This window comes from Mesoplodon bidens (assembly GCF_964165515.1).
Source record: "Mesoplodon bidens genome assembly, chromosome: 9".
Classification (NCBI taxonomy): domain Eukaryota; kingdom Metazoa; phylum Chordata; class Mammalia; order Artiodactyla; family Ziphiidae; genus Mesoplodon; species Mesoplodon bidens.
Genome location: NC_138166.1, coordinates 8204633 through 8226943, shown reverse-complemented (window position 1 = coordinate 8226943; position 22311 = coordinate 8204633). Strand labels below are relative to the sequence as shown.

At 37.1% G+C, this 22311-nt stretch overlaps 1 protein-coding gene across 2 annotated transcripts in view; it reads left to right on the top strand.

Moving 5' to 3' along the window:
- PHTF2 (putative homeodomain transcription factor 2) overlaps nucleotides 1-22311 on the top strand; it is a 121971-nt gene that overhangs the window by 15168 nt on the left and 84492 nt on the right. For both annotated transcript variants that reach the window (XM_081243888.1, XM_081243887.1), the window contains exon 2: nucleotides 16013-16092. In XM_081243888.1, the coding sequence (XP_081100014.1) occupies nucleotides 16048-16092 (45 nt within the window). In that variant the 5' untranslated portion in view covers nucleotides 16013-16047. The remainder of the gene's footprint in view (nucleotides 1-16012; nucleotides 16093-22311) is intronic.

Sequence of the window (22311 nt, the reverse complement as noted above, 5' to 3'; positions counted from 1 at the left end):
TCATTGACAAAAAATGTGAGAGAGTGAAAAACATGGCTATATTATTACTAGGGCAAATTAATGAGAAGTAAGTATTAATATTTCTCTAAAGGTGTAATAATCCAGATTTTATCATCATTGGAAAATATTTGCCACAAAGACTAAAAATACCGCTGTGATCCAAAAATACCTTTTATGTTTTGAGAGGTCAGTGTAACATAACTTTGGAAATAATAGGTATTAAAGATTGTTAAAAATCTCTGTAGAGGAAATGGAGTTAAGATGTTAGAAGAGTATGTCTAAAATGTCTCCTCATTGATCATAGGCAACTGAAATGGCCTTTTTCTTTTGATGGAGGTGAATTATGTAAATTGGTAAAATCAAAACATAGAGCCAGTTTTCTTTTGTCTACCCTGTGCATCCCTTTCACTGCAACTACACTACATGAGAAAATAAACTTAATTATAAAAGGAAGGCTTGGGCTTCCCTGGTTGAGAGTCTGCCTGCCAATGCAGGGGACACGGGTTCGTGCCCCGGTCTGGGAAGATCCCACATGCCGCGGGGCGGCTGGGCTGGGCTCGTGAGCTATGGCCGCTGAGCCTGTGCATCCGGAGCCTGTGCTCCGCAACGGGAGAGGCCACAACAGCGAGAGGCCCGTGTACCGGAGGAAAAAAAAAAAAGGAAGGCTTTATGTGTATTAAGTTGATTGTGTGTAGAAAATTAACATGAGAAAGGAGGTATTTTAAAACTGAATTAAAAATTACTATAGTTCTTTTCTTTTTTTATTTTGACATAATTTGACTTTGAAAAGTTACAAGAATTCCTGTATACGCTTCAGAGATTAACCAAATATTAAACATTTTACTACATTTGCTTTATCCTTATTTTTATATATACAGATATACATTACTTTTTTCCTGACTCATTTGAGTCTTGATAATCCTTTAACTATGTGAACCTCAGTTTTATTTCCTAAAAACAAGGTCATTCTCCTACGTAAGCAAAGTATGATGATCAAAAATCAGGAAATTAACTTTGACACAATAGTATTATCTAATCTTCAGATATTATTCACATTTCACCAATTGTCACAATACTGCCCATTATGGCAAGCGAAAATCCAGGATCACATCCTGCCTTTAGTTGTCATGTCTCTCTAATTTACTTTAAGCTGGAATAGTTGTAGAGCTATGTTTATATGTCATGATATCGACATTTTTTAAAGTGTTGAGGCCAGTTATTTTGCTGAATGTCCTTCAATTTTAGTTTGGTTGATTTTTTTCTCAAGACTAGAGTCAGGTTATATACTTTTGGCAGGAATATCACAGACATAATGTTCTTTCCAGTACATTGTATCAAGAAGCAAATGCTGCAGTTTCTCCTATTACTGATGATGATAACTTTGATTATTTAGTTAAGAAGGTATCTGCCAGGTTTCTCCAAAGCTAAGTCATTATTTCACTCCTGTAACTATTTTTGTGTGTGTGTGTGTGGTACGCGGGCCTCCCACTGCCGCAGCCTCTCCCGCTGCGGAACACAGGCTCCGGACGCCCAGGCCCAGTGGCCATGGCTCACGGGCCCAGCTGCTCTGCGGCACGTGGGACAACCCCCCCCCCCGCCCCCACCCGGGTCCGGGTCACGAACCTGCATCCCCCGCATCGGCAGGCAGACTCTCAACCACTGCGCCACCAGGGAAGCCCCTCCTTGTAACTATTAAGTACCTGTGGAGAGATACTTTGATTATGTAAATATCCTATTACTCTCAAACTTACCCATTGGCTTTAATATCTATTGATGATTATTGTACAAATCAGTTTTCAAGATGGTTACTTAAAAGTTCTCATCACAAGGGAAAAACTGTGTAACTGAGGTGATGGTTGTTAACTTATTGCGGTCATCATTTTGCAGTATATACATATATCAGATCATTACGTTCTACGACTTAAACTTATGCAATGTTATGTCAATTATATCTCACTAACATTGGGGAAAAAAAAGATGGTTGCCAAATAGTGATTTTTTTTTTCCAGTTCACCAATTTCTTCTGTGTTTATTAGCTGGCTTCCTGGTGCAAAGAAGGCTTCCTGCTACAAAGAAAGCTTCCTTCTCTTATTTATTTATTCATTCATTCATTTGTATCAGTATAGGCTCATTGATTTTTTTTAATTCTTTTTTTAAAAATTTATTTTATTTTTGGCTGCATTGGGTCTTTATTGCCGTGTGCGGGCTTTCTCTAGTTGCAGCGAGTGGGGGCTACTCTTCGTTGCAGTGCGCAGGCTTCTCATTGCGGTGGCTTCTTTTGTCGCAGAGCATGAGCTCTAGGTGTGCGGGCTTCAGTAGTTGCAGCACACAGGCTCAGTAGTTGTGGCTCACAGGCTCTAGAGCACAGACTCAGTAGTTGTAGTGCACGGGCTTAGTTGCTCTGTGGCATGTGGGATCTTCCCGGACCAGGAAAGAACCCATGTCCCCTGCATTGGCAGGCGGATTCTTAGCCACTGCGCCACCAGGGAAGCCCTGATTCTTATTTTATTCTTCTGACACTTTCCCTATTATTCTTTGAGCGCTTTAATTTCTGACCCAACAAGTTGTTCCAGGATCACCTTACACTGTCTCTATGCCAGCCCTGGAAACAGACATTTCTCTAAGGAGCCTTGATTCTTTACTGTAGAATAGTATTTAGAGATTTGGTTGTTAGATGTGCTTATTGCTACTGAGGAATCATTGTGTCTAGGCCCTCTTAGTGGATATAGCTAAGTGCATTGTATATGTGTGAGCATCTATGTGTGTGGATGTGTGTAATACACCTATATTTTTTAGAAAGGATTATTGAGTTAACCAGTGTCATGGCTGCTAAAAATTTAAAAAGTGAATATATTCTTAGGCTGCATGACCAAGTGATCATGTCCCTATTAGTAGAAGTTATAAGTTCACAGTGTTTTGCATTCTTCAAATAGGTTGTTTTGTTGGCCAACTAGATTCCAGGAATTTAGATCTTAGCTGATAAGGAAGATGACCTGGATAGTGAGAGGTTTGAAAGGCATGTTATGTGAAGAACAGTTGAAGGAGCTAGGAATATTTAATCTGGAAAAAGAAAAGATTACAACAGCATCTACTTACTATATTATTTTATGTGAAGGCAGAAGATGTAAATTTATTCTGTGCCCATTTAGAGTATATAACTAATACAGGTGAATGGAATTTAAGAGAGACCAATTTATCTCTGAATAAGGAAATTTTTGAGGCAAGCTCTCTTCTAATGGAGTGAACTGCCTTGAAAAAAGCCTCAAACTCAGTTATTACCTCTCTTCAATCAGAAGAAAAGTTTGCCCATTTTCGTATAGTTAATTTGTGCTGTGAGAAGTTGGAACTACTTGAAAGATGTCTCAGTATGCTGTATTTAGTGGCTTAGTTAATTGTATGTCTCATGAGATGCATCATGAGGAAAGGGTTCTAGTCTAAATATATGTAAGAAATAATGTATACAGTTTTCTCTTGTATATTTATAATGCACAGCAACATAGTAGGCTGTGGGAAGTCCAAAGAAAACTTGTTTGACTTTTTCTAATGTAGTGGATTTAGGAGACAGGTTAGACTAGAGATGTAATCTACATATATAGTGGTCATTACATACACATGGTATTTAAACTAAGATATTTTGAAGCGATCACCAAGGGACTGAGTGAAGACAGAGAAGATATCAGGGACTGAACTCAGGGAGAAGACGGGAGCCAGCAAAGAAACTGAGGGGTAGCCAGAAAGTTAGGAGCAAACCCAAGAGAGTGGTTTCCTAGAAGCTAAGTGAATAGTGTTCCAAGAGGAGGAAGCATAGTCAGCTGTGTCGTATGAGCAACTGAGACCTGACCATTGGATTTAGCAACCTGAATTTATTCGTGTCCTTAAAGAGAACTTTCAGTAGAGTGCGGGGAGTAAAGGCATGATTGGATTGAAGAGAGGAAGTGGAGAAATTGGAGGAGATAGCAAAATTTTGCTGTGAAGGGAAGAAGAGAAATGGAATAGTTGCATTTGCTGAGCACATACCTTGTGTCTTATACAGTCATCCCTCGGTATCTGCAGGGATTGGTTCCAGGACCCCCCACTGGGGATACCAAAATCCTCTGGTGCTGAAGTCCTTTATATAAAATGGTATAGTGCTGTATAGTTGAAGAGATTAGGCAGCAGTGAAGAGAATAAGCTATACATAGTTGAGCTCATGATTCTGGTTAAATAATAGTTGTAGTACGTTTAGAAAGTACTTTCCTCTGTGGTATGGATTTGAATGGGCTAGAAATTGAAGTGTTGGTTTCCTGATTTATACAAAATTCCCTCAGGTTAGAAGAATGTTATCAGTGTAGTGGCTATTAAATTGTGTTGCATTCCTGAGTTTCCAGGCAGCTTGGGCCAGTTGGCTTGGTAGTTAGTAGTAATATGAAGCCCAACCCCCAAACTTCATTTTTATTAGCCTTGAATTGATGATCTGGACATATTAATAATGGTGTTACATGAAATAGTGAGATTTGATGACCAACCATATGTTCATTATTTTAAAAATGACTCAGTTTCCAAGAATAGTTCACTTGTCCCATAAGAAGTTATCTGGTATATTTAAAGCCATATGTCCAAATTTTAAATTGGCCACTATAACTATGGGGGAAGAAAACCCAGGGGACACAATTTGGTTCTTATTTCTATTTCACCATTAACCCTTCATCCACCTTCTTAGAACTAATTCCAAGCTCATTTCTTATATGTGTACGCTTTTGCTGTAGTTTCAGTTACTTATTGTAAGGGAGTGAAGTTGTTAGACCCCTGTGTTTAGTCTACCATTTTTTTCCTGGTGGTTTGAAATATTTAAATCTTAAATTACTCTTTAAGTAATTAAGTCATTTGCACACCATTCCTTATATGTTCTTACAACTTAATTTCCTGTGATGATCTGGGCCTGGAAGAATCCAAAGTAACTTGTCAAATAGGTCAGAACAAGGAGAAAGTCATTTTAGACAGAGGAGTTATCACCAGGTCTAGAAGGCAAGCATGAAAATATATTTGGTAACCCACATGGCCTGACTGTAGGATATGTATGTGGATGGCAGATTGGAGTGGGTAGGGTGTGTGTGGAAGAAGGTAGAGGTGATGGATGCTACTGATTATAAAAGCAGTGAATCTATGATAAGGTTGTAAAAGAAGGTCTTTTGTATACTATGCTGATTAAACTCTTTTCTTACGTAATAGGAAATCATTAGAGATTTTTAAGAAGGAGAGAAGCATGTTGAGGTCAGTATTTTAGAAAGATAAATGGTGAAAGTGAAGAAATAATAAGAGACTGTCAGAGTAGTCCTGGTAGTAGATAATATGGGCTTGCACCAGGTCTGTGGTAGTGGGGCCAGGGAGGGGTTATATGAGAGATGTTTTGGCAGTGTGACAGGTAGATGCATTGATTTATTCCTTCATATTTATTGAATGGTTCCTGTGTGCCAGGTAGAGAATTGGTGGTGTTGGGAAAGGGAAGGAGACAAAGATTCTAGGGTTCCTTGCTTAAGTACCAAATTGAGTAGATAATAAAAGAATAGTAGATTGGAGGAGGAAAAATGCATTTTAGATTTGTTTTCCCTGGAGGTAGTTGTAACAGGTTCACAGAAGAGCTTAAGCTTGGTTCTGTATTTTCTGTTTAGTATCTTAAATTTATAAAAAGAATTGAAACTGGGTGTCTTCCCTTTACTTCCCTCTGTTAGAAATAACAGAAGTAAAGTTGCAGCTGTTGTTAGTTTAGAATCCTGTTTTAGAATATTTAAATTTTGCTTTTCAGTTGAGTCAGTAACTCAAAAGATTGTCATTAGCACTTAAAAAATAAATGTTAAAAAATAAATTTAGGTATTTGTGAGTAAAAATGAAGTAGAATCACAGAATTTTCCCTTCACTAAAAACCAAATGAAAATAGGGAAAAGTGGGTGGGGGAAGGAGAGGGCAAAAAAATGGAATAGAAGCACACGAGAAAGGGGTATGTACAGCCTTATGCCAAATACTTCAAAAAGTGGAGGCCAGGAAGAAATGAGAAGATACTGGGTGTATCTGTCAAGGTTTATAATTCCAGCCCCATATCCCAGAAGCCAGACTAAGGAAAGATGAGGCCTGCAAAACAGGAAGTAGTATCCTCACTAACACTCTCCAGGGAAGCAGATCTAAGAGATGAGTAGGAAACAAAAAGTCAACGAAAAATCCTTGAGAAGACCCGCATACTAATGCTGAGCCTCACACTGTCAGGGAGCATTGACATTTTGAAAGGTACTCTTGTTAAGGGCAAGAACCAAAGCCCATGAAGGTAGGATAGCCCTCTGACTGGAGGGATGGATCCTGGTATAGGACACTTAATGACGTTTCAGCAGTGGCTGTACTCAGTCCAAACTTAGCTTTCTTTGTCCATTTCCTGCATTGATGGGTTATAGAAAAATAGATTAAAAGCAGTATCCAGATCTCAAATTGAAGTTTGTGTGTGGTGTGTGCATGCACATGTGTGCATAGAAATAAAAATGTTCCCAGCTAAGGTAAAAAGGATGTTGAAGTTGTCAAGGAGAACCCATTAGATATCTAAATAAGTAGGAGCTCAGTGTAGCACTCCCCATGTTAAATACGATCAAGATTTTTTTTAAAGATGGCATGGCAACTCTACAAATACACTACAGGAAAAAAATAAATGAAAGAAATGACCATGAAAAGACAGTAAGACTATCCTACTTAAGCATAACTTATATCCCTGGAATAGAGACTCCACCAAATGGAACAGAAAAAAGATTTCAGAAATATCATTCAAAAATTACGTTTGCAGGTTGAAACGCTCTGAACACCAGGAAAAAAAATTGTGAAATGTTGAAAAATGACTACACCCTAGTAGTTAGTAACTTCAGAAATAAGCAGAGAATTATTTTGGCATCCTGGCCAAAAAGAAAACCTGACCTATACGTGGTGTGGAGGGGAATCTAGCTGACTGCAAACTTCTCAGTTACGTACAATTCCAAAAGACATTTGAACAATATTTACAAAGTTTTGATGGCAAAAAAAAAGTATATATCAAAAGTATTATACTCAGCAGTATCAGATTAGGTTTGGCTGCTAATAACAATGGCTAAAACTATAAGGATTTATGATATTGGATACAAGAAATATGGAGGTAGACAGTCAGAACTGGTAAGGTGGCTTCATCCGGCAACCTAGGTTCCTTCCTATCTATGAATACACCTGGCTTCTGGTCTCAATATCACTGTCCATGGTGGCTGCTGGAGCTTTGGCCATTAAAACAGCATTCCAGGGAGCAGGAAATGGAAAGGGGGGAAAGAACCAAGGGCTTTCTCCAACTGAGTGAGATTCTTTTAGGGGGCCTAACTTGGAAGTTCCACCTAACACCGCTGTATCTGGACCAGAACATAGTCACAGCCACACCTGGCTTAGGAAAGGTCTTTATTTTGGGCAACAATGTGTCCAGCAACATGTTTGCAAAAGGAAAAGGAAGATGGAATAATGGGAGTCACTTTGCGATCTTTGGTGATTTTTTTTACAGGTGTCCTCTTCTTTATCAGCCCTTTCTTCTTCTCATTTCACCTTGACTTCTATCTCCTCTAGTCCATTTAAATTGCTCCTCCCAAGTTCATTCTAACCTCTGTTTTGTTTAATCCAGTGATCTGTTGGCAGCCTCCTCCTTTGTAAAAGACCCTCCTCTCTTGGATTCTGTGACATCACACTCACCTGCTTTCTTTCTACTCATTTTCTGTTCTTGTCCTCTCTTGTTTCACTTCTCTGAATAGTAGTCGACTTGAGGCTGAACCCTTTTCTTTGCTAATTATACTCTTCTTAGTTGATATGTCAGTCACGTGATTTTATTGAAGTCATCTCTGAGCACAGGTCTTAAGTATACTTTAGTTTTGACAAATGCATATACCTGTGTGACCCACCTCTGATTTTAAATATTTACTATGTGTTCATGGCTTCTATACTCATATCTCCATCTTTATCTTGAGCTCAGACTCAAGTATGTAACTACTTGTTTGACATCTTTATTTTTATGTCAAATAGGTATTGTCACCTTAACAGGTCTAAAACTATTTTTTGTATTACTTTCATAAACCTTTTTTTAAATTAATTTTTATTGGAGTATAGTTACTTTACAATGTTGTTCATAAACCTTTTTTTAAAAAAAATATGCATCCATCTCAGAAAAATGGTTCAAACCCAAAACCTAGATTCTTTTCCCTAATCCCTCCCCCAACCTGCCCCATCCTAGTCCATTTCTAGATCTTGTTGGTTTTACCCATAAATAAGCTTCCTTTCTGTTCCTTAAAAATTCTGAGCTCATTCTCACCTCAAGGTCTTGGTGTTTACTGTTCCCTCTGCTCAGAATGTCCTCTTTCAATTCTTAGCATAGCTGGCTGTTCTCATCCTTCAGATCTCAATTCACGTGTCATCTCAGAGGGGACTTCTTTGGCTATCTTTTCCAAAAGTACCCCACTCCATCCCAACTATATCTCCCTGTTTATTTCCTTGATAGCACCACCTCAACACAAAATTATATTGTTTGCTGTTCATTTTCTATCGTCTCTTTCTGTATTGTAAGTTTTGTCACGGCAGGGACCTTGTTTCTTGTTCACTGTTGTGACCTTAGCGCCTACAACAGTGCAATATTAGTAAGTGTTCAGTAAATATTTTTATTAATATATTAATTTTAATTAATATTTATATTAATATTTATTAATGTATTTATCAGATACTGGCTGAAACATCTCTAAAGTAGTGTTTTTCAAATTTTATTCATGGTATTTTTAATGAGGTATAGGTAGCAATTTTTAATCTAAATAAATTCATTTTGACGACCTATTAAATCTTTAAACCATTTGATTATCATTTCATGCATTATCATTTTGTTATGGAGTACCTAGAACACTAATTTAGTTAATGTTTTTACTAGAGGCCTCTAATAACAGATCCATATTTGATGACTGAACAGTTGATGTAAAAAATTTCTTGTGAGTAAATGAGGAAGTTAAGCCATTTAGATTGTATTTCATTATTGATTTTTCCAAATGGCACAGTAGTCAAAACAAGAATCACTTACACAATACACTATCAATTAAGTATTTGAAGGACCTTTTAAGTATTAAAAAAAAAAAAAAAAGCCCAAAGGAATGCTACTGGTAGAGATTTTGTGGGTATGTGCTAAAGTTAAGAAACTTGAAATTCAAAGAGCTGCTTTTAAAGGACATACAGGGTGGGTTGGCTGTACACATCAGGAAGTCCTACAGAGTGTTTTGTGGGTATTAAGATTATAACTCTAGTTATTCTCTTAGATTTCACAGTAGTACAGCATGTTTTTATAAATACAGATTTACACAGAAGTTACTTGGCTGTAATTTTTCTTCTTAGGTTAGGTGTTCTCCTGTAGCCCTAAATACACAGACTATGTGTTGGTTCCATGAAGGAAAATAAGAATCACTAATATTCCTTTTATGAAATGATATAATAGAAAGTGTATACCTCTTAGACCTCATTTTGCATTTGATTTTTCTATCCTAAGATTGGAAGTGACTTTAAACATATAGTTTGTGGTATTTATTCTTCACAACATTTCCATGAAATAAAATCCTGTTGCAGATGAAGAATTATGTAAGTTTTCAAGAAATTGTAACAATTTGTAGGTCATATGATTAGAAAATAGAAACCCTGAAACTCGTAGGTTTCCTTCTGTCCACACCAGGCTCCTCCTACCAGAATTTCCCTTTTTTTTTTTTTTTTCCTGTACGCGGGCCTCTCACTGCTGTGGTCTCTCCCGTTGTGGAGCACAGGCTCCGGATGCGCAGGCTCAGCGGCCATGGCTCACGGGCCCAGCCGCTCCGCGGCATGTGGGATCCTCCCGGACCGGAGCACGAACCCGCGTTCCCTGCATCGGCAGGCAGACTCTCAACCACTGCGCCACCAGGGAAGCCCTCACTTTTTTTTTTTTTTTTTTTTTTTTTTGCGGTATGTGGGCCTCTCACTGTTGTGGCCTCTCCCATTGCGGAGCACAGGCTCCGGACGCACAGGCCCAGCGGCCATGGCTCACGGGCCCAGCCGCTCCGCGGCATGTGGGATCTTCCCAGACCGGGGCACGAACCCGTTTCCCCTGCATCGGCAGGCGGACTCTCAACCACTGCGCCACCAGGGAAGCCCCTCACTTTTTTTTTTAACTTCAATATCAGTATGAAAAAATTGGCAGGCAGACTCTCAACCACTGCACCACCAGGGAAGCCCTCACTTTTTTTTTTTAACTTCAATATCAGTATGAAAAAATTTGGTTTGAACCTTCGTGTTTATTACCTTTTTAAGGAAAGTTTGTTCCTAGTTTCTGAAGTCTAAAAATTGCTTATTTTAGCCTTGGAGGAGGCAACTGAGTTATATATAACTTTACTTTAGCATTTAGGAATAGAGGTAGACTAGACTTGGCAGGTTTGACTGTTACTCCTGTTCATTGTACTTTATAGGTCTGCAGATCCTTATATATTGGTTGATTGAGTGACATGTCAGCAAATAAACCAGCCATATTAATTAAACTTACAATGTTTTTGTGCCTTTTAGTACTAGGGAAGAGTATGTTTCTATGTTTATATGCATGTTGGGGTAGTGCAGGAGTTTGGCAGGTAGAATTTTTAATTTCTGACCTGCCAACTAAAAATTGTCCCTCTGCACCTGGCACTACAAGAATGAAGTTGTTAGCCATTGTGGTCGCTGACCTTCAACACACCCTGAAAGGAGTTCAGGGTGGAGTTTGTGCAGATCAGGAATGAGGCACTCTGTGCTCTCGGAAAAACTGGCAGTACAGGCCTTCATGTAGTTAGATATTTTCAGAAGATTTTATGAGCGCGGTTTCTTGTATACTTCCATATCTGGAAAAGCACTATAATCATTCAGGGAGACATCTGCTCCTCGTGACTAGCAGCGGTCTTCTTGTGACTAGTAGCAACCTTCTGCCAAAATGTGTGATTAATTGCATGTATCCCCACCTTTACTAAAATCACATATATACTGACCTCACCCCCTACCGCTTCAGAGCACTTCCTCAGAGCTTTGTGAAAGGCTAGTCTTCCAGGCTGTAGTCCTCATTTTGCCCCAAATAAAACTTAACTGACCACTCTCATTGTTGTGCTTTTTACTTTTTTTTTTTCCCAGTTGATAGAAAAATTAAATTCATTCATCTGTGATGGTACCAATACTTTGGCTGGCAACTGTTTAATTTGGTTTGTAAACATTTGTGCTTAATATATACAAAAAGCTATCGGAGAGTTCTGAGGTCGTAAAGACATTGGACTGCTCTCAAAGAACTTATGGATAGTGGTAGGGGCACATATACAGACAAGTATACAAAAGTCTGTGCAAAACAGAACATATTAAGTGTAATGGGAATACAGAACAGGATGAGAAGTATTTTATGGATGAAGTTGGGAGAAACTTATAGAGAAAGTAGAATTTAGGAGGCCTTCTTGAAATCTTCCTTGTTTTGGAAAGAGAAGAACTGTTAATTTTGGCTCAGAGGTAGAAAAGTGTAGGAAGTGTGGTATGATTGAAACAGATGTATGAGAAGACAGTGAGCAATAATGTTGGGTAAGTAGGTTAGTGTGAGACTTTAGAGGGTCTAAATACAATTCTAAGTGCAGTGGGGAGCGACACAAGGTTGCTGAGTAGCATAATAATGAGATTCCAAATATGTATGACTGATTTAACTAATGTTAATATTTTTGGGTGTGTTAGTAAAGGAATTCACAGGAACTCCTGTACATTATTCGAATTTTTATTTAACCTTTATTGAGTTGTGGAATATTTGACTAGATGGCACTGGTGAGAAGGCCCAGAGAACTCAGTAACTAATTCAAAAGCCCTAGCTCTTAGTGTCAGAACTTGAATCTAGAACCCAGTTCTCCTGATGCTTAGTCATTGCTTTTTCTCTGCTCTCCTTCCTCTTCTGCATATTATAATGTGTTGGGTACTTAGTGAGACACAAAGGGAGAAGGATGCCTCTTTTTCCTTAAGGGTGTTTACATATGATTGAATGACATGTGTGGCTATATTGCTTGCATTTTTATTTAAATACCAGATTTATTAGTACAAATCAGTGCTGGAAGAGACATCCAGCTTCAACTGTTCCAAATGAACACTTACAGAAAGCTAGCTTCATCTTAGAGGAAGTAGGATTTGAATGGATCTAGAAGGATGGATGAGTGGAGAAAAGGAATGAGAATTACAGCACAAGTGAAGTGTCAGAGGTGTGCATAAATTATTTTCTGAGAGTAGTGAGAGTCATGCTGGAACAGAGAAATTTGTTTTAGAATTATGAGAGAAGCACATTGTAACATTATGTAGTATTCCATAGACTGATTTTTTTTTTTTTCTAACATAGGGAGTGGTTAAAAACTTGATTTTTCTTTGGCTATATCTGTGCAAAGAATACTTGTGGGTATTTAATAGTAAGATTCTTTTTTTTTCTTTTTTTTAATAGAATTTTATTTTATTTATTTTTGGCTGCTTTGGGTGTCTGTTGCTGCGCGCGGGCCTTCTCTAGTTGTGGCAACCGGGGGCTACTCTTCATTGCGGTGCGTGGGCTTCTCATCGCGGTGGCTTCTCTTGTTGCAGAGCACAGGCTCTAGGCACGGGCTTCAGTAGTTGTGGCTCGCGGGCTCTAGAGCACAGGCTCAGTAGTTGTGATGCATGGGCTTAGTTGCTCCGCAACATGTGGGATCTTCCCGGACCAGGGCTCGAGCCTGTGTCCCCTTCATTGGCAGGTGGATTCTTAGCCACTGCGCCACCAGGCAAGTCCCTGATAGTGAGATTCTATTAAAGCAGACTTAACATACTGTCTCTTCATAGTCATCTTTTCCCTCTATCCTAGTCTTTGGCATTATAAATGCATTTTGTGTAGACCTTGACATAGTAAAGAGTAATTTCAGATGTTTTGACAAGTATGATGACTAAAGCAGCGTTGAGAGAATTAGCTCAGAGTAACTGTCTATGGCAATATTTAAATGTTATGCCTATGGTTAGCTCTGTGTTTTCACAATTGGATTATTTTTATATCTTAATATCATCTTTCTATCAAATTATTTGATCAAAAAAGATTAAGATCCTCTGTTTAAGGTACCCAATAAGCTTAATATTTCTACTTTTTTCTGTAAATTAATTTTAGTGTCAATTTAGCATAAAAAGTATTTATCATGAACTATCATGATAAAAGAGACTATAAACCTGTATTCCTGGACCGTTAGAATCAAAGAAGTTGGAAAAGCTTTAGAAATAATCTTTATTATTCATGAAATCATTTGTTGATTTATTATTTCTTGTTGTTTATACTCATGTGTCTGTGCCTTGTCAGATGTCTGATTCAGGAATCTGTCTTAGCATGCTGTAAAACCTGTTTTAAAAATAGATATGAGCCACTCCATGTCACTGAAAGGTTGTTGACACAATGGAAAAACTGTTAAATGAGTTTGTAGAGCAAAACTTACCATTACCTGAAAAAAGGTTGTGTTTCTTTTTTTAAACAAAATTGATTGAAATTTTATGTCCATAAATCCAAATGAATATAATGAAAATATTTAGAACATTTTATGTACCTAGTGTACTGTTCAGTTGATTTTCGAAATTTATTTCTTAGTGTAGCTTGGTGTAAACCAAAGTATATAAAAAAAACTTTGAGATTATTTTATTTGAACCAGGTACTGTTTTCCTCACTTCCACTGAAGCTTTTTCATTAAAAAAAAAAAATACTATTTATATGTGAGCATTTAAATATTCCCCAAATATATTAAATATCTTATATATTTAATAGGTTGGTTGAATAAAAAATCCTTTCACATTTTCTATATGAAATGCATATTATTTACACCACTGGGGATTAGAAAGAGGATCCTTATTTTGGTAGATAAGCTGGAATTTTTGTCAGTAAAGATTCGGTGAGATTAAAGGACAGTAAAGTGAAAACTTGATATTTTCATACTTTTTGTAGCATTTTTTGTAGTTTGCATTTGGCAAGGTGGGGACAGGAGAGGGAGGAGAGTTATAACCAGTTTGGAAAACATAAACAATAGTCCTCACAGACAATTATAATGAAGGTGTAATGTTGTAATGAATAGTCTGCTGACCGAATCAAGGTAAAACCTCTAGGACAAAATGTGGTTTCAGTTAATGAATTACTCCCAAAGGCCTCCAAGACAGAAAAACAAAAAATGGAAGATTTTAAGTCAGTAAAGACAAGCTTCCCCCCAGAACCCTGGTAAGAGAAATAAAGGTAGCCACATCTGACTGAGAAACTTCAGAGGAGGTGAACTTTGAAATCTCTAAATAATCCATGTGTATGGAGTTGAGAATTGACATTGCAATCTTAGGATAATCATAATAGCTATTTTTATTTTAACTGTCAACAAAACCTGATTGCACGTTTTCCTTCTCTAACCTGTTTGCCATATTTAAAAAAGGAAATATAAATATTTCCCAGTTCCTGAATTGGGGAATTTTTAAATATAAAATTAATAATAAAATAATTATAATTGACCATCTATATGTACTAGACTTTGGTAAGCATTTTATGTATATTGTCTTATTTATTAGTCACAAAAACTCTATAAGGTATAGATAGGTACAGTCACTCCTGTTTTATAAGTGAAAGAAACTAGATCATAGAGGTGAAGTGACTTCTTCAATATTGCATATTAGTGGTACCATTTGAATCCTCATCTTTTGACTCTATGCTCCTCCTCTTTCCATGATGCCAGGGAATTTATGAGGTTTTCAAAACATAGTTTACTTGAATTTGATCAGTTAAAGATGCAATCAGTATCTTACGAAAGGTAATAAATAATCTGGTCTCTAACACTGTCAAAAATATATGCAGTTACAACATTGTAAATCAACTATATTTCAATAAAAGTTAAAAAAATACAGGCAGTAAGTAAATTCTGCCTTAAATTTTAGAAGTTGATGTGAATATTTGAACTTGCTGGTAATAATCGTCGTTATCTTTGAATCCTTATCTGCTCCCAAGAATGAAGTATAAAACCTCTGGTATTTTGTTTACTCTGGGCAAACTCTGTAATGTTAACATCTCGCCGGTTGCAGAGCTGCATGTGCCAGGATTGGCTGAGCAGGGTGCTCCACTCAGAATTTTCTTGAGATCCTGTTTGGCCTTGGATGATCCTAATTTGTAATGAGTTCTGCAATGAATTCTGCGTTTGAACCTGTTTAAGCTCATCCTTAACACCTGCCAGAGATGCCCTCCATGCTGGTGTAGTATTAAGACTAGAAGAATATTCCAGAGGTAGCTGGAATCAGTCTGAAATTAATTTTCTCTACGAGTAAGGAACCATTAAGTTTAGTATCCAGAAAGATGCTTATGAAGTAGTCTGTGGTAAATTTCTGAATATTAGCAAACTGTGATATCTTGAGAAGTCCTTAATAGTAGCTATTCCTGTGTAATTAACTCTAATATTAGCTTAGTATTATTTAACATACATTCATTAGGTTTCTCCAGCTATTTGATTTTAGTTCAACTTTGTGTTTACTGAGTATCAGGGAAAATTAAATATGATTATAAATTTTGGAATCTATCAAGCCATCCTTTAGCAACAGTAATTGACGCTAGCTCCTAGATAGAAGCTGAAGCAAAACTGATCTGTTACTGAGTTGAATGGATTGATTCCTATCATATGTGAATTTATAAATGAAAAATTTCCAGTATAACCTGGAAAATTCTGAAATTTATTTAGAAGACTTATTTTTTAAAAAACAATTCAACTATTTTGTAAGAAAATTTAAGTGTTATATTCATGTAGAAAGATCCTTTTCTTACGGCAACTGATTTTTGTTCACTTAAGGGAACCTGTTGCTAAAATAGTAATGAGGAAGGGTGTAATATAAGTATAGTCATACACCCCTGCTGTGCAAGTAACCAGAGTGCTATGTATACATGTTGTTCAGTCTCCTTTTAGAAGGTGGAAGTCAAGTCCTTTGTATGTTTTTCTCTCTTGCACAGCCTAAAATGACGAATGTGTGATCTCATTGGAATAAATGGCGTCCAAAGTCACAGATGCTATAGTGTGGTATCAAAAGAAGGTAAGTTGATAGTCAAAGCTTTTAACCTTTTAAGTGTTTTTATTCTAAAAACACATGCTTTTTTTTAATACGATGGATTTATGTCAAGTATTACCTAAAATAAGAAAGGTGGTGCTTAGAAATATTTTTCTCTACTTTTTACTCCACATTATCAAAGTAGCTAGATTAATTATCTTCAGTTAAAATATAAACCAAATTTCCAGGATTATGAATACAGTTAGCATTTTATGAAAGCATTAAATTTTTCTTGCATTAATTTCTTTTGAAGAAAGGTTAACAGCTGTTATAATTTTATAACAAGGGAAACTATAGTTTAAGTCATTTCTTGTAAGTTACAATTCAACAGCTGAATCTTTTCAGTAGAATAAACCTTTGGAGACTGTATTTTCCAAACTGAAATATTAAAATGTTTATTTTGATGTTTTAGGAATAGTCGTCATAACTACTTAACTAGCTGTGTCATCCTACATTTCAAAATAAGCTTTACCAATGTAATGTTTTCTTTATAAAGTACAGATTCTGATGCCTTTTTTGAAGATACAGTAAGCTGTTTATTCCTGAAGAGTGTTGTTTACACTCTTTAAAATGTATTGTTGTTTTATGTGGTATCTTAGATTTTTAGCTTATATAGTGAATTATGTTTGTTTTCACATTTTAAAACGTTTTTGATGCCTTATTCATTAGGTCCCTATTAACAAAGATAATTACATATTTAAAGCTTTTCCTATGTATGGGAAAATCAGACAATTTTAAAATTTAGTTAAATTGTAAATAAGTGGTAAATTAGCACACTTTAAAGATTAGACATACCTAAGAATACAGTCTGTCTTTGGATGTGTCATGTCTTTTCTGGGTAGAACATACCACAGATATACAGTGTCACATTTTTCTCGTAAAGTAATGAATTGGAAGTATTGATGTGGATCATACTATTAATTCAGTCTTTTATGTTTTTATATTAGTGTCATCTTTTAAATTTCCAGTCAACTTAAAAGAAAGCTGAATTAAAGAAAACTAATTTTTTTTCCTACATAGATCTTTTGAAAGCTTTTCTCTTAATTTCTACTTATGAGAGTTAGTAATATTTATTAAACATTTTATCTATCAGACTTTTTAGGTTTAAACATTTCAAACTTCACTGAAGATCATTTGTAGGATGTGTTAGATTATTGACCTTTCTTGAAATCGGAGAATTTCAAATATTATACTCACATTCAGTTTTAGCACAGTAACACCCTTCTTATCTGAGGGTTGTCTATCTAGCAGCTTTGGATATGTGCAACCAAAAAATTCTCCAGAGCAACCCTAACAGATAAAACAAATTATATCTAGCAAATATAATCACATATTATGTTAGAGAGTCACCAGAGCCATTAACTAGATTTGATTTGCTCTATTGTTTTCTTTTGATTTTAAATTTAATTTTCTTGAAGAATACGTGTGAATACTTTGAAAGATTTAGTATTTTAAGACTTTTTGAAAACAAAAATAACAGCCCCTATTGGTACCCTTTCCTACCCTTATCCAACCTCTGAGTTCTGCTCCCTGGAGGCAGTTTGTGTTTCAAAGTTCTACTCTTCATCCTGGTAGGGAGTAGGGGAGGGTGGGTTGCAAATATAGGGTGTGAAGTAGGGGTTTTCATAATTACTTTTTGGGGAATACTGACATTTGTGGGTAGGAATTGGATACAAAATATCATGCAATATTCTAAATTAGAGTTGGCAAACTTTTTCTGTAAAGGATCAGGTGGTGTTTTAGGCTTTGAGGGCCATAGGTCTCTGTGGAAACTACTCAACTCTGCTGTTACAGGACAAAAGCAGCCATAGACAATATATAAATGAATGAAATGAATGGCATGACTGTGTTTCAATAAGACTTAATTTACAGAAACCAGCAATACATTAGATTTGGTCCACAGGCCTTAGTTTGCATCCCTGTGCTCTAATATAGCCTCATAGAGCTGTCTTAGGGCACCAAAAAGAACTGCCCTGCTAAAAATGGAATAATGCCCTGTTGAATAACACTGTTTAGTTTTTTTTATGGTATTTACTTTTTTTTTATACATACCTACTTTGCTCAAGTTATAAAGGTGCAAAAGAAATTAAGTCATACAACCAAAATCAGTGACCAGATACCCATATTTATACCATAACTTCCTCTCTCTTCTCCCTGCTAGTTCCATGCTAAAATGCCATGAGGGAACAAGAGGGAGAAAGAGCTATGGAAAATCTGGGTCTCTGAGGCAGCCTTCAAATTTAAGATGATTATTAGCCTCTGCCACAAAGCAATTAATTGTCATTAAATAGTTATAGTTTAGCAATCTGAGTGGTAACTGTTATTTACAATCTACTCAGTTGTCTCCAGAAAGTAGTGGGCAAGGGGCCCACATTATAGATGTTTTTTGTTGATTTTTGACTGTATGATAAGGATTTAGCTTTTTTATGATTTCTTTCCAATCCTCCTACTGCATCCTCCCAGTGACTAAAATTTTGGTTAAATCAGTATTCAAGGCTTATGTTTGTGTATGCAGTATTTAGAGCAACATCATGTAGTATCTGTGATAATATTTCCTGTCTGTGCAACAGTTTTTATGTTTTGCTTTGTTTTTCTAGTTCTTGAAAGTCTCTGACAGAACTGAACAACTTTTGTTGTAGTCAGTGACATTCAGGTATTCTACCAATTTCTTTTTTTTCTTTCTTGGGAATGACCCTCCTAGAACTGTGTCCTCCTGCTCCATTCTTGGATGGATTGTTCTCAAGTCATGCCTCTCATCTGCCATCTTGGTATTTCCTTTTATCATCAGCCTGAGAGTTCCTTCACTGCTCTTTGGTCATATAGATTTGTGTTCCTCTTAAATACAGGCTTATTAAAAACAAAAATCCTTTTCTTGCAGGAGGGACCCCTTCCAGGGCCCGAGAGGGGGCTCTTGTCCAACACTCGTAAATGAATTGTCTGAGGGGACACACGTGCTGACAAAGCAAGAGGCTTTATTGGGAAGGGGCGCCCGGGTGGAGAGCAGCAGGGTGAGGGAACCCAGGAGGACTACTCTGCCATGTGGCTTGCAGTCTTGGGTTTTATGGGAATGGGGTTAGTTTCTGGGCTGTCTCTGGCCAGTCATTCTGACTCAGGGTCCTTCCTGGTGGCACACGCATCACTCAGCCAAGATGGATTCCAGTGAGGAGGATTCTGGGAGGTTGGTAGGACATATGGACTGGCGTCTCCTATTGACCTTTCCCGAATTCTTCCAGTTGATGGTGGCTTGTTAGTTCCGTGTTCCTTACCAGGACCTCCTGTTGTAAAACAACTCACGCAGATGGTTATTGTGGTGCCTGGCCAGGGTGGGTGGTTTCAGTCAGTGTTTCCCCTAACAGTTATATAACATTTATTATGTGCCAGGCATTTTCTAGATGCTTTGCATATATTAACTAATTTAACATAGGTAAATGAATGAAATGAAACAGAGGGTCTGTTTCCTGTCTGTGGACATTAGTGGGTGAAGCTCTGTTGCCTGAAGCTGTTGTAATGAACTTGCTCCCCAGAAGGGAGCTTGACAGCAGGCCAAGTCTGGCAGAGTTGAAAGATGGAAAGGTCCTGAGTTTTTCAGGACTTTTTGAGCCGTGGAATTAATTAACTCTGGAAATGTCTTATCTTGGGACTTCTTACTGTATGAGATAATAAATCCCCTTATTTTTTCAGTCACTTGAAGTTTAATTTTATTTCCCTGCAGCTGAAGGCATGCTAAGTGATAACCAAGACATGCTTTCTGATGGTATGTGGTTTCCTGTATAGTGTTCTTTTGCCTTTGAATGCTTATAGTAGTAGATATAAAATTAAGATCTACCAAATAGAAGTACTGAGCCTCAGACAAATGGGTTTATCACAGTTTCTCATTTAAGCTTTTTTTCCCCTTGAACCATATTCTCATAGGTACCATTAAATCTTTAATGTAATTTTAAACTACTGTGCCTTATCGTATGATATGGTTGGAAGAGCACTTGTGTCTGATTTTGTGACATTTATCAGCTTGTAATATTGAATGTGTTACTCAATCTCTCTGAGCCTCAGTTCCTTCTTTTGTAATCTGAGGATGGTAGTGCTTGCTTTCTGTGCCTCACAGGGTTATGAAGGAGTGAATCAACTTTAAATATAGTTTTTTAAAAGGTTTTTAAATTGGTTTATGAATTGTTGAATAAATATGAAGTATCACTCTTAAAAATAATACTAGTAATGCATCTTATGACTTGGAATATAGTAGATGAGACATTAGAGTGGTGGTCAGTACTCTGCAGTTTCTTTAATGACCAACAGGAGTATGTGCTGCACATACTTCTTCCATCTGACCGAAGAGGTGGGTATGTGACCGAGACCAGACCAGAAATGGTACCTCATTCCCTTGGCCACAGTGAGGGGTCCAGGTAAATCTGACGACCCAAACTGTCCTTCTATAGTTTTTTGTTTTTGTTTTGTTTTGTTTTTAATTAGAGCTGCTGGAGAAGACTCTTTTGCTTCTTTCATTTAGGAACTTTCATTTAGAAGGATGAAAACCTAAGCGTGTTACCACAACATGGAAAAAGGTTTAGAGGAAGAGAATGAGAGAGCATAGAGAGTGGTCAGGAATAGGGAAAAAGCAGACAACCACAGGCCAGCAGGTGCTCTGGTCCCTGGATTTATTCCACCCTGAGATTAGCTTCACCCCTGACCTTTGAGTTGTTTAGCCAATAAATTTCCCATTTTTTTTTAAAAAAAGAAAAGAATATTATTTGTTTATTTTTGGCTGCACTGGGTCTTCATTGCTGCGTGTGGGCTTTCTCTAGTTGTGGTGAACAGGGGCTACGCTTCATTGTGGTGCACGGGCTTCTCATTGCAGTGGTTTCTCTTGGCACAGGGGCTTCAGTAGTTGTGGCTTGCGGGCTCTAGAGCGCAGGCTCAGTAGTTGTGGCTCACGGGCTCTAGAGCGCAGGCTCAGGAGCTGTGGCACACGGGCTTAGTTGCTCTGCGGCATGTGGGATCTTCGCGGACCAGGGCTCGAACCCATCTCCCCTGCATTGGCAGGCGGATTCTTAACCACTGCGCCACCAGGGAAGTCCCTAAATTTCCCCTTCTTGTTGAAGGCAGTTTGAATTGGACTTTTACTTGTAAAAGAGAGTCCCGACTAATGCATAGAGAATGTATAAGTTTTATTGTGGTATATAATATATACTCAAAACCACACAGATTATTATTTATTATATATAATATATTTACATATTTACACATATATTTACAAACTGAACAACTGCTTGTGTTCAGAACTGTTTGTATCCTGTTTATAAAATAGGACTCAGATCAAGAAACAGAATGTTACCGGCTTTACAAAACCTTCAGGCTCCCTTTTAGTCACAGCCTGACCCCTTTGAAAGTGACCAGTGTAGGAGGCAGTATATCTTCATGGTAACAAGAACATGGGTTTTGGGGTTGGAAAGCAGAGATGTGAATCCTTGTTCTTGAAAGCCTGTGTAATTCTTGACAGATTGTGTCTCTGAATTTCACTTTCTTCATATATATAAACACTGACTTTTATATTTAAAATGATGATGATATATGCAAAGTGTTAGCAAAGTGCTCAGGGTAAGCCTTCAATAAATGAGAGTTATTTCTATTATTATTATCTCATATTCATACACTTATCAGAGGAATTGTTCCCCAAACTTATCAGAGTGCTTATTTCATGGATTCTAAAAATTCTCCTGAGGCTAAAAAGATTCTTACTTGTAAACGAGAAACCTAAAATGTCAGTCTTCTAATATCCATCCAATATTAGAGCAGTGGGTATTTAGTTGATGTTTGTCTAACACTTGTACAGCAGAGACATGATTAAGTGTAATTTATAAGCCTCAACTTTCTTGGCTTCAATCAATGCTCATGTTTTCCACCATTTCCTTTTCAGTGTCACTTACTTGCCAGAAATAAGTCTTTTCCTAGCATAAATACATTGGTTAGTTTAGTTACTGAAATATGTACCTTTTCACTTAAGATTTTTCTGCCGCATTTCGGTCATGAAGTTCTTAAAATTTTCCACCCTCACCCTCTCTCTAGTTTGGGTATTTCTAAAAAAAATAATTAGAGTTTGAATTTTATTTACAAGGAAGAAAGAAACTATGCTATGCAGTTGTCAAGATAGTTTGACTTTAGAGATCATCTAGTTCCTGTTAAACATTTTGCTTTACAGATGAGAAACCT